The sequence below is a fragment of the Squalius cephalus genome (assembly GCF_949319135.1).
Source record: "Squalius cephalus genome assembly, chromosome: 8".
NCBI classification, from domain to species: Eukaryota; Metazoa; Chordata; class Actinopteri; order Cypriniformes; family Leuciscidae; genus Squalius; species Squalius cephalus.
Window position 1 is genome coordinate 46,713,361 of NC_137129.1, and position 13,344 is coordinate 46,726,704.

Consider the following 13,344-nt stretch of genomic DNA (forward strand, 5'->3'; position numbering starts at 1 on the left):
CAGTTACGGAAGATGTGTGAACGATGAGGGAACGTTACATTCTATCATTCTTCAAACATTATGAAAACATTACTTTTGAATGTTCTCTGAGTGTTCTGAAACAAGTAACATTTAAAGAACGTGTATCTGTGTGATGCAGAGACGAGATCCTGTACTCAGTTTGTGGATGTTGGGTAAAACACTCTTTCCCTTCTTCATGTAAGAGGAGCGGAAGCCGTCGAGAGATATGATGATCAGAGGAGGACGGACGAACCTTCAACAACAACACACTGATTTACATGTATGCAGTAGCAGACGCTTTTACACAGTGCAGTTAGTCACAGCTGAAGCAGATTCAGATTCATGATGACTTGATTCTGCATTGAAACAGTGTGTCGGTCCAAAAGCTCTCAGAGTGAACGAGACACACAGATGATTCACTAAACACACACACACACACACACACACACACGCACACACACACACACACACACACACAGATGATGTCACTCACCCTGCAGGGCATTCTGGGCTCTGAATCTCCTCACAGTCGCCCTCCAGCCACGAGCTCTCGCCTGCTACACACACACACACACACACACACACACATTGTTTTGAAAACTTCAGATGTGAAATGCAGTGATATGTGTGTGTGTGGGTGTGTGTGTGTGTGTTCAGGGCCATCGCTAATGAGGTGAAAGGTGGTGACAATTATAGTTATAAGCACAAAATCCAGCACTTATACTAAATAGGCCCCTGTTGTATGAACAATTCTAATTTTTTATATTAGTTGCATGACTGAGATTTAAATGGAAACCACAAAAACATGCATCATCATCCTCATCTTCTTTTTCCGCTTATCCGAGTCGCGGGGGCAGCAGTCTAAGCAGAGATACCCAGACTTCCCTCTCCATAGACACTTCCTCCAGCAGTTCCAGGGGGACACCGGAGACATAATCCCTCCAGCGTGTCCTAGGTCTTCCCCGGGGTCTCCTCCTGGTGGGACGCGCCCAGAACACCTTCCTGGGAAGTTGGCTCCTCTCGATGTGGAGGAGCAGCGGCTCTCTCTGAACTCCTCCCGAGTGACCGAGCTCCTCACCCTATCTCTAAGGGATCGCCCAGCCACCCTGCGGAGAAAGCTCAGCCGCCTGTAGCTGGGATCTTGTCCTTTCGTCATGACCCACAGCTCATGGTGAGAGTAGGAACGTAGATTGACCGGTAAATCGAGAGCTTCGAGCAGCTCAGCTCTTTCTTCACCACGACAGACCGGTACATCGACCGCATTACTGCAGAAGCTGCACCGATCCGGCTGTCAATCTCCCGTTCCATCCTTCCCTCACTCGTGAAGACCCCGGGATACTTGAACTCCTCCACTTGAGGCAGGAACTCTCCACCAACCTGAAGCGGGCAAGCCACCCTTTTCCGACTGAGAACCATGGCCTCAGATTTGGAGGTGCTGATTCTCATCCCAGCCGCTTCACACTTGGCTGCAAACCGTCCCAGTGCATGCTGAAGGTCCTGGTCTGATGGGGCCAGCATGACTACATCATCCGCAAAGAGCAGAGATGAAATCGTGTGGTCCCCAAACCTGACACCCTCCGGCCCCTGGCTGCGCCTAGAAATTCTGTCCATAAAAATTATGAACAGAACCGGTGACAAAGGGCAGCCCTGCCGGAGTCCAACATGCACCGGGAACAAGTCTGACTTACTGCCGACAATGCGAACCAAGCTCCTGCTCCGGTCGTACAGGGACCGGATAGCCCTTAGCAAAGGGCCCCGAACCCCATACTCCCAGAGCACCCTCCACAGGCCGCCGCGAGGGACACAGTCGAATGCCTTCTCCAAATCCACAAAGCACATGTGGACTGGTTGGGCAAACTCCCATGAACCCTCCAGCACCCTGTAGAGGGTATAGAGCTGATCCAGTGTTCCACGGCCTGGACGAAAACCACACTGTTCCTCCTGGATCCGAGGTTCTACTATCGGCCGTATTCTCCTCTCCAGTACCCTGGCATAGACTTTCCCAGGGAGGCTGAGAAGTGTGAACCCCTGTAGTTGGAGCACACCCTCCGGTCCCCCTTCTTAAAAAGAGGGACCACCACCCCGGTCTGCCAGCCCAAAGGCACTGTCCCCGACCACAACCACCCGGGCTGCAGTCCGCTTGGCCTGCCGGTACCACTCAGCTGCCTCAGGAGACCCACAAGCCTAGGTAGCCTAGATAGGACTACGTCTTCATATTGACAGCATTTTTGTGACAGGTCAGACTAAGAGCGGTTCACAAACCCTTTATGTTACAAATTTAAAACAAGGGCCGTGACGTCGCCCAGCATGGCGTAGCCGGGGCCCCACCCTGGAGCCAGGCCCGGGGTTGGGGCTCGGATGTGAGCACATGGTGGCCGGACCTCCCCCATGGGGCACGCCTGAAGGATCAACGTCATTTAACTTTTAAAATAAATATTTTACAACAACATCACCATCTTCTGTTCTATGTGGGCCTCGAATCCTCTAGCTACAGCCCTGTGTGTGTGTGTGTGTGTGTGTGTGTGTGTGTGTGTCTGACCTCTGCACAGTGATCTGTAGTTGGTACAGCAGTCTCCTCTCAGCAGTGAGTGAGTGTGTGTGTGTGTGTGTGTGTGTGTGTGTGTGTGTGTGTGTGTGTGTGTGTGAGTGTGTGTGCGTGTGTGTGTGTGTGTGTGTGACCTTGTTTATATTACATTGTGGGGACCAAATGTCCCCATAAGAATAGTAAAACCTGAGATCACCTACATTGTGGGGACCAGCCAGCGGTCCCCACTTTTCAAAAGGCTTATAAATCACACAGGATGAGTTGTTTTGAGAAAGTAAAAATGCAGAATGTTTCCTGTGATGGGCAGGTTTAGGGGCAGGGGCAGTGTGTGTGTGTGTGTGTGTGATGGGCAGGTTTAGGGGCAGGGGCAGTGTAAGGGGATAGAATATACAGTTTGTACGGTATAAAAACCATTACGTCTATGGAGAGTCCCCACAAAGATAGTGAACCAGACATGTGTGTGTGTGTGTCTGACCTCTGCACAGTGATCTGTAGTTGGTACAGCAGTCTCCACTCAGCAGTGAGTGAGTGTGTGTATGTGTGTGTGTGCGCGCGTGTGTGTGTGTGTGTCTGACCTCTGCACAGTGATCTGTAGTTGGTACAGCAGTCTCCTCTCTGTAGACAGTCGTCTGAACACTGACAGGCGTAATCATCGTTCCGGATCTCTCCACAGCGCTGCTGCGAACACTCGAACCCTCCCGCTGAACACACACACACACACACACACACACACACACACACACACACACACACACACACACAGGCACAGAAAAAAGAAACCAGAGGATTCAAGGATTAGGCTAATTTAACAGGACATTCACGGTTCTCTGATATCTTTTTTCATTTTAAATGATTTAACTGAAGCATATAGTTGTGGTGTCAGAAAGGTGTGTGTGTTCCTCTCACCTGTCTTCAGACACTGCTGGTCGAAGTCGGAACAGCAGCTCAGGTACGTCTTACACAGGTTATCACACCTACAGCTCGGCGGCTCCGCCTCCTTCAGCTCGAAACAACGACCCTGACACGACCCCGAGAAATCTGACACACACACACAGTGGTTCGTCAGGCTGGTGCCACACACACACACACACACACACACACACACACACGAGTGATGATGAACACAGTCTGACCTCTAATTGGTGGAGGAGCGTCGTCCACTTCTCCTGACGACTGACCAGCCTGGAACACGTACGCCTCACACACAGCCAGAGCCAGCACACACACCACCTGACACACACACACACACACACACACACAAAATCCACAATTTTAAAAATGTTTTAGAGCTTGGCCTAACTAGAATGCAAATGTATATTTGTTATAAAAATAGAGATTTTATTAATTTCCATACGTTTTCCAGGTAAAGAAATCTTTAAAAAAAACTAATTTTAAAATGGGGATTCGGTAAACATCCAGGTTTTCCACGACCGTAAGAATCCTGGTTCTTCATAGACAAATTTGTGTCAGGGATGAAATAAAAGAGGGAAGCTGTTGAATTTTTGTTGTTTTAGCTGATTTTATAGCTTGTTTTGTTTAAATGATTTTAAAACATCTTAAGGTCTTAAATGTTAACTAGTGGCCCCGGATGAGGCCCGCATGTTTACTGGCAGTGATGGGGTTAAGTGTGTGTACAGGGTTAAGTGTGTGTTCAGGGTTAAGGGTGTGTGTTCAGGGTTAACAGTGTGTGTTCAGGGTTAAGGGTGTGTGTTCAGGGTTAACAGTGTGTGTACGGGGTTAAGTGTGTGTTCAGGGTTAAGTGTGTGTACAGGGTTAAGTGTGTGTACAGGGTTAAGTGTGTGTTCAGGGTTAAGTGTGTGTTCAGGGTTAAGTGTGTGTACAGGGCTAAGTGTGTGTACAGGGTTAAGTGTGTGTACGGGGTTAAGTGTGTGTTCAGGGTTAAGTGTGTGTTCAGGGTTAAGTGTGTGTACAGTGCTAAGTGTGTGTACAGGGTTAAGTGTGTGTACGGGGTTAAGTGTGTGTTCAGGGTTAAGTGTGTGTACAGGGCTAAGTGTGTGTACAGGGTTAAGTGTGTGTACGGGGTTAAGTGTGTGTTCAGGGTTAAGTGTGTGTTCAGGGTTAAGTGTGTGTACAGGGCTAAGTGTGTGTACAGGGCTAAGTGTGTGTACGGGGTTAAGTGTGTGTACAGGGCTAAGTGTGTGTACGGGGTTAAGTGTGTGTTCGGGGTTAAGTGTGTGTACAGGGTTAAGTGTGTGTACGTGTGTGTACAGGGTTAAGTGTGTGTACAGGGTTAAATGTGTGTTCAGGGTTAACAGTGTGTGTTCAGGGTTAAGTGTGTGTACAGGGCTAAGTGTGTGTACAGGGCTAAGTGTGTGTACGGGGTTAAGTGTGTGTTCAGGGTTAAGTGTGTGTACAGGGTTAAGTGTGTGTACAGGGCTAAGTGTGTGTACGGGGTTAAGTGTGTGTTCGGGGTTAAGTGTGTGTACAGGGTTAAGTGTGTGTACGTGTGTGTACAGGGTTAAGTGTGTGTACAGGGTTAAATGTGTGTTCAGGGTTAACAGTGTGTGTTCAGGGTTAAGTGTGTGTACAGGGCTAAGTGTGTGTACAGGGCTAAGTGTGTGTACGGGGTTAAGTGTGTGTACGGGGTTAAGTGTGTGTACAGGGTTAAGTGTGTGTTCAGGATTAAGTGTGTGTACGGGGTTAACGGTGTGTGTTCAGGGTTAAGTGTGTGTTTAGGGTTAAGTGTGTGTACAGGGTTAAGTGTGTGTACAGGGTTAAGTGTGTGTTCAGGGTTAACAGTGTGTGTTCAGGGTTAAGTGTGTGTACAGGGCTAAGTGTGTGTACAGGGCTAAGTGTGTGTACAGGGTTAAGTGTGTGCACAGGGTTAAGTGTGTGTACGGGGTTAAGTGTGTGTACGGGGTTAAGTGTGTGTTCAGGATTAAGTGTGTGTACGGGGTTAACGGTGTGTTGTTCAGGGTTAAGTGTGTGTTTAGGGTTAAGTGTGTGTACAGGGTTAAGTGTGTGTACGGGGTTAAGTGTGTGTTCAGGGTTAAGTGTGTGTACAGGGTTAAATGTGTGTACATGGTTAAGTGTGGGTACGGGGTTAAGTGTGTGTTCAGGATTAAGTGTGTGTACAGGGTTAAGTGTGTGTTCAGGGTTAACGGTGTGTGTTCAGGGTTAAATGTGTGTTCAGGGTTAAGTGTGTGTACAGGGTTAAATGTGTGTACGGGGTTAAGTGTGTGTACAGGGTTAAGTGTGTGTACAGGGTTAAGTGTGGGTACGGGGTTAAGTGTGTGTTCAGGATTAAGTGTGTGTACAGGGTTAAGTGTGTGTTCAGGGTTAACGGTGTGTGTTCAGGGTTAAATGTGTGTTCAGGGTTAACAGTGTGTGTACAGGGTTAAGTGTGTGTACAGGGTTAACAGTGTGTGTTCAGGGTTAAATGTGTGTTCAGGGTTAACAGTGTGTGTACAGGGTTAAGTGTGTGTACAGGGTTAACAGTGTGTGTTCAGGGTTAAGAGTGTGTACAGGGTTAAGTGTGTGTACGTGGTTAACAGTGTGTGTTCATGATTAAGTGTGTGTTCAGGGTTAACGGTGTGTGTACGGGGTTAACAGTGTGTGTTCATGATTAAGTGTGTGTAAAGGGTTAAGTGTGTGTCATTTCCTCATCTGATCATCACTGACACACTTCAACCATCTGACCTTGAGAATGACATCATCAAACACTTACTGACCCATAGAGCGTTCTTACAGTAACGCTAATAGAACGTTCGTTCAATATTATCTAATCTTTAATGTTGATCTCAAAGCATTTGCACAAAAACATTATTATACATCGTGCATGAAACGTTTTAGTTCGTCTGACGTTTTTTAAATGTTACTTGTTCCAGAACGTTCAGAGAACATTCAAAAGTAACGTTCCATAATGTCTGACGAATGATACAATGAAATGTGTCCTGAACGTTCGCAAGAGAAAACATAAAAAATGGACGTTCTGAACATTCGGAAAAATCCTGCATACCTCATTTAAACATATTTACATATTATTTGCGGTTTTACTGCCTCTGAATAATGACAATAATAATACAAAGTTTAATGTAATCTGACTGAATTTCATATACTTTTATATAACTTGAATGAATGCGGATCTTACAGAAGAATATAAATAGACATTAATAAGATGCATTAATAATGACAGTGATTTCTGTAATGACATGCTCAGTCATTTATATTAAAACAGGCTTTTGCATGACTTGTAATGTGTATGAATTGTTGTTCTGGAGAAGTGAACACTCTGGACAGTTCAATAGTTTGTATTTACACACCAGCTTGCGAAATCTGACCTGCAAAGCGACGCACACAGAACAAACCCAATTTATTACAAAACTCATCAACTAACATCTGAGACACTTCTTCCATTGCTCGCCTCGAGTCAGCGCGCATTATTACCGCAGAGAGAAAGTGTTATCATCGCAATCTTACCAGTTTTCCCACGCTCATGATTTAATGTTAATCCTGCTGAATGATCTCAGAGCTCCGCTGCTGCTGCGCGCGCTCGTGCGTCTCTGGTGCTCGTGACCCAGCGCGCCACCGCAGACGTCCACTGCGCATGCGCGGGGAATGCGCGGGAGCTCTCGGTCTCTGAGGTGATACGACGAATGGAGCGCCAGATAAGATTAGTTATTTTACCGACCCAAAAGTCATCTAAAGTGTGAGAACTGATATTATAATACATTTTAATTATTTTATATATTTAGTTAAGCGATTGTGCCGTTTGAAGGCGGGTTAATCAGTGTGTTTCGGGTAAACAGAGCTGCTCTGACATGCCGAAGATTCACAGAAAAACTCATCTGGAAAGAGGAAGGAGCTCCAACATGCAGAGGTTTTCTTGGAAAACTGTTCATCCATCTTGTAACGCAATAATGATGAGACAGGTGTGTGTTTTACCTGTCCTCAGGCGTGTTCCCGCACACACTGATGATTGACAGATTGTTTTGAAGCTGACAGCCTCTGATTGGACGATTTCAACATCATCCCGCCTTCTACTGGTGGAGGCTGGATTGTGTCCCAAATTACGTACTATGCACTATGTACTTAACTGTGTATCTCAATGTAACTGTGTAGTATATGATTTTTATAAGGTTATTGTTTTGTCATTTATCTGTTCAGTCTGTTAGCCCCGCCCCCTCCGCTACGACAGTTGAGTGCATGAAGTGTCCAAAATTGCTTGTTTTTCGGGTTAATTAAGTGCATCATCAGTCCAGGTGTTTAAAGTGCACTTTTTCTTTTTGGAACTTTCTGTATGAACACACCGCTCACAGTATTTATACTAACAAATAACATATAGTGCATATATACGACTATGAGGACTCACCTAGAGAGTGGTAAAGTATAGTAGCAACCTAAATGACGCACTTATACACTACTATGTACTTATGCACTATGTACTCATCCGTGTAGTGAAAATTTTATACGGTTATTTTGTCCTTCCCCTACGTAATTAAAGCTGAGACAGTCGAGTGCGTGAAGTGTCCAACATGTCACTCTTATTTTTTTTTTACATTAATTAACTGCATCATCCAGGTATTTAAAGTGTACTATTTCTCTATGTGGAATTTTCAGTGTGAACGCTACTAAGACAATATATACGAAAAAAAAAAAAAAAATTAGAATAGTGCATAAGTACGTTATGTTTGTAATAGCGTACTAATACTTAAGGACCTTTCACATCAACAATGTAACGATAACTATATCAACGTCCCCTCATTAGTGGACAATATCATTCTGTTTATTATAAGCGTGTGCAGTTTCCGTCTCTGCTTAAAATGCATACGCTCTTTAAACTCGGGTCGATTCTGATTGGCTGTCAATGTTTTTATGTTTTTTATGGCCAAATTTGGAATCGCATGCTAGCATACTTCTGCTGTTTCTGCCATATATTTGAAATACTAACTACTTTCACTGTATATAATCTGATCAAACTGTGAGAAAGTGTTTCATGCAATGTGCTTACTCATTATTTGATCAAAATGACAAAACTGACAGCATTTTGCACTAAATTGGATTAAAATCACTATATTTATTTCAGAGGTAATTAATGGAAGTGCTAAATTAATCTTGTGAAGTGACGAGGTAATGACACGGTAATACTGCTGTTGGAAACGCTTGTCTCTGTATACGGCACACTCTTTACAGTGAGTACACTAGTGATGCGTTCTGAACTCTGTGTTGTGTTGATAAGCTTGTGAGTCTGTTGTTGAGTTCTGATCCGTTCTGCAGGACTCATCTGATCTTCCCTGCTGCTGTTTGAAGAGCTGGAGGCAGAATGAACGTTGACCGCAAATATTTACTCCGGTAAAAGTGCAAATGCAACAGATTTCCCACAAGTCAGAACCTGTAAAGATCCATATTGTTCCCGTCAGAGTGAGTTGGGCCTCTCTCTCTCTCTCTTTCTCTCTCTCTCTCCCTCCCTCTCTCTCTCTCTCTCTCTCTCTGTGTCTCTCTCTCTCTCTCTCTCTCTCTGTGTCTCTCTCTCTCTCTCTCGCTCTCTCTCTCGCTCTCTCTCTCTCTCTCTCGCTCTCTCTCTCGCTCTCTCTCTCTCTCACTCGCTCTCTCTCTCTCTCTCTCTCTCATCTGATCTGTTCTGTTTTCACCATGTCTTATTCCTGCACTAGAGTCTTTGAACATTTCTAGATTGAATGGTCAGTAACTGAGGTGTTGGGAACTGTTGTTTCTGACCTCGTGAACCAGTTATATGACCTCTGAACTTCAGATTTTGTTCTTTTTGACACCCACATTGATGTCAGACTGTCCTCAGTATTCAGTTTCCTCACATCTCGCCAGTACACTAGTAAACAAACTGAACGATGGACTTTAAGGCAGCTGTAGGCAAACAATAAAGAGTTATGATGTAATGAATGGCTTTAATGCTCACTGTTAGCGATTAATCACACCATCCTGAACCAAAACACACACAAGTCTCGAGAATCATCCCATAATTTCATCTGTGGGTGAAGATCATCAACCAGACAAGACGACCAGATCCTCACCAGTGTAAAGGTGAATAAACTACATCACACTGTAAATAATGCAACTAAATGCTTCTTCCAATAGATGTGTGTTGATTTAGAGCATAAAAAGTTATTTTGCATGACCTGTTATTTCTTTAATTAATTTGTTAATTAGTAATCAGTCCGATCAAATAAAGATTGGATATTAAAATGTCCCTTTTATCTGTTTCGCAGGTCCTGCCTCGGGAGAAAAGGCTCTCAGCAAACTCTTTTACTTGTATACATATTTAATTGTGTGCTGTATTAGTTAGCTTTAAATCCTCAGCAGATTAATATGAGTTGTGTTGGGTTTATGCAGGAAATAGCTCAAGGAAATTACAAAATATGATGTCAACATGGCCGATGTAAATATGTACACACACCTGCAGAGCTACAGGACTCACTTCATCTGTGATCGGAAGTAAGTTCTTCACTGAATTCAGTACATGATACAATCTAAAAAAACACTTGTTTTCAACCCAAGGGTGGGGTAAATATAGGACAGAACACATGTTGGGTTAATTTTACCCAGACAATTGGGTTGTTTATTCAACCCATCATACTGGGTTGATTCATTTTTACTAAAGTACTAGTTTTTGTATTTTATTTTACTTCATACATGAATTAATGTTTACGGATTAACTTAAATCCTCTAAAAAATACTCAACACAACCACTGGCTTGCATGATAATTCCTTTATTTTTCATCATATTTTACAGTATAGCATATTTTATATAGTTTTGAATACATATTGCATATTTTAAGCTTGTTTAACAAATATATAAACATTTAGAAGTAATTCAAGTGCAATCGACCAGTCTCTGTTGTCCAGTTTCCTCCTTAACGGCGCTGGATCTCTTGCTGGCTCTTGCATCATGTGTCAAATGTTATGCAAGGCATCAGGTGTTTCCATCCGGCGAAAAGAGCGACGTGACACTCGTTTAGGTGACTCACATCGCGCCCCTGTATGTTGCTTTACATAAAATTAAATTATATGCAGAACAATAATAAATTTATAGATACAAAAAATGTACACTGTACACCTGTATTTTGCCGAAGACACGCACCATTTTGATGGCGCTGCACTGCTCTCTCATGAATGAGTCTGTTAAACGGGTATAAAGACAATAATTCTGCTTTCTGCAAATATAGATATGTAAATGTAAGCGGGTTCATTTGTGTGATGATGCTGACGTGGAGCTGTGAAGTGTTTTCAAGATCAAGGAAAACTGAATTCCTCATGACTCGAGCTCTGCCTGTATTTCAGATCCGCCAGCAGAGGGCAGTGATGATCTCACATATATATTTTCAAACTTTTATTGGAAATTTGGTTCTCAAATTAGTTTTTTCCTGCATACAGTGGCATAATTTTATTACTAATCATCTCTGGCAGTAAACGCCCATCACAGGTGTTTATTTGTCTTATTTGTCTGATGATGATGTAAACAATCTTGGCTGAGAGTCAGGTTGGATAAGATGAAAATACAAACTCATTGGTTCAGTCTGTCGATGGCAGGATCTGACCCCATATTTCTGCTGTTACACGAGCGCCACCTGCTGCCAGAGAGTGAAAGTGCATTTTCATAAAAAAGAAAGGAAATGTGCAAAAAGTTTGGGCACCCATTTAGTCTTAGTAACAGCTTCTAAATGTTTCTTCTGTCTTTCTAAAAGGCTTTCCATCCTGCATATATATATAAATGAAAGTGACTTGAGTTACAGTGTTTAGTCTTTGAGCTGTTAATAAAGGAAGTGTTCTCAGCAGTGAAGCAATCAGTGACGTACTTAATTAGAAAATTAACCTGGTTTTATTATAGTAAAAGGGTAGTAACCATGTTTTTTGGTGATTCATTACCATTTTAATAACCATAGTTTTACTACAAATACTATGGTTAAACTATGGTTAGGGTAGCAAAACCATGATTAATTTGTGGTTTAACTACAATAACCATGTAGTTTTTGGTTTTATTTACTGGACTGGCGGCAGAAGCAGTGAAGATCTACTCTGGTAAAGGCCAAAGAGTCAAGATAAGTTGTTATTTCTTCTTTCTTCCTTAATACTCTTTATTTTGTATAGTTACATTACACTCTGTTGTTTACTGCGGGTAGATGTAGTCAGATTACATTCGTTTCTGTGTTTAAAATGTTTTTATTATGGAATCCAACAATTGGACAATCATTGTTACATTGCTTTTTATGATTCCTCATTATAAATGTAAGAGACAAAATAAAATAAAACAAAAAGCAAAACACAATGAACAAGAAAGACAGAACAGTTCCCATTACCACCCACCCCACCCTAGGGACTTAAGTCATATCACACTAATGGGACAATCAACGCTACACACACCAAATCTTATCAAATGATGTAATAACCTAACCTAACAGATGTAATAACCTAACAATTTCATCCAACCACATTTTAACTGTAGGGACTTTGATGTGCTTCCAAAACTTTAGTATAGTTTCTTTGTAATAAGAAGTCCATAGGACAACAATTGTTGTTGAAATTTTTGAGAAGTAAGGTTATCTGAGAATCCAAATATCACCACAAGTGGATCAAGCTCTAATTCAACATGTAATATTTCTGACAGAGCTTGAAAAATATTAGTCCAGAATGGAGTTAACTTAGAGCATAACTATGCAAGAGTGTGGCTTCCTCTGTCTGACATTTATCACATATTGGGGAAACACCTGAAAAAATTCTATGCAGCTTTGATTAGAGGAATGAAGTCGATGAATAATCTTAAATTGAATAAGGCAGTGCCGAGAGTTAACAGAGCATTTATGAATATTCTCTAATGCCCATTAACCCATTACTCGTCACTTATCTCCTCCCCCATTTCCTGCTCCCACTGTAATCTTATATCCTGTGTAGAAGGTGGACTTGTGGACAGTAAAGAGTTATACAGTAGAGAAGTCAAGTGACTAACACTAACCCCACATCCAAGCCCTAAAATTCATCAAGTTTAGCAGAAGAAGCCTCCTCAAGACAAGGCAAATGCTCACGTAGTCCCTGAGCTGGAAAAATGTGTTTTTATGCAAAGCGTATTTTGCCTGGATCTGACTAAAGAAGACAAAAGAACCATTGATGAATAGGTCCCCAATAGTTTGCATACCCATGTCTCTCCACTTTGTGAAAGCAGAGTCCATTGTAGAAGGAATAAATGAGGGATTCCCTCCAATTGGTAAGAGGAAAGATAAGGACTTTATTACAAATTTTGATTTAATCTGCATTCAAATGCGAATAGTACTATGGATTATACAATTATGATTGAGCTATGAGCTCCTCAAACTCAGTGCAGAATGACTCTTAACCCTATAAAGCTGCTGTATTATACTCCATACATGATCAACACTTCACTGATAAACCTGTCAATCTCCTCCAGTCCGTCTGTGCCTGATTGATCGTTTACACTCTTTTATCAAGTAAAAGTCTTTTAGTGTAATTGTACAAATGTCCTCCTTCGGCTCGAGCTTCTGCTGTCAAATCTGCTCTGATTTTAACAAGGAAACGTGAGAATAACTTTGATATTGCTAGTAATATTTCAACTGGACTGAAGCAGGTTTACTTGATTATCATCATTTATTATAAAAATCCGGGCCTGCCTAAACCAGTCTCTTATTTTAGCAGGTTATGACAATGTAAACCATGGATTATTTTCATCATTATCATTATCATCAGTCAAATATGTCCAGAAGAATTGGAGTTTGTCAGTAGGGTTTATCAGAGTATACAGGAGTACAGTGTTACTGCAGTAAATCACAGGAGTGTTAATGTGTGTGTTTCTCACG

At 42.5% G+C, this 13,344-nt stretch overlaps 1 protein-coding gene across 2 annotated transcripts in view; it reads right to left on the minus strand.

The window, feature by feature from the left end:
* enpp2l (ectonucleotide pyrophosphatase/phosphodiesterase 2-like) overlaps positions 1-7,095 on the minus strand; it is a 29,738-nt gene extending 22,643 nt beyond the window's left edge. The window contains exons 1-6 of one of the 2 annotated variants that reach the window (XM_079879470.1): positions 6,986-7,095; positions 3,679-3,775; positions 3,452-3,583; positions 3,121-3,246; positions 494-554; positions 156-253 (exon numbers count right to left, since the gene is read on the minus strand). In XM_079879470.1, the coding sequence (XP_079735596.1) occupies positions 156-253; positions 494-554; positions 3,121-3,246; positions 3,452-3,583; positions 3,679-3,775; positions 6,986-7,003 (532 nt within the window). In that variant the 5' untranslated portion in view covers positions 7,004-7,095. Of the gene's footprint in view, positions 1-155; positions 254-493; positions 558-3,120; positions 3,247-3,451; positions 3,584-3,678; positions 3,776-6,985 lie in introns of both variants that reach the window. The other variant, XM_079879469.1, reaches the window with a different exon arrangement.
* Between the last annotated feature and the right edge of the window lie 6,249 nt (positions 7,096-13,344).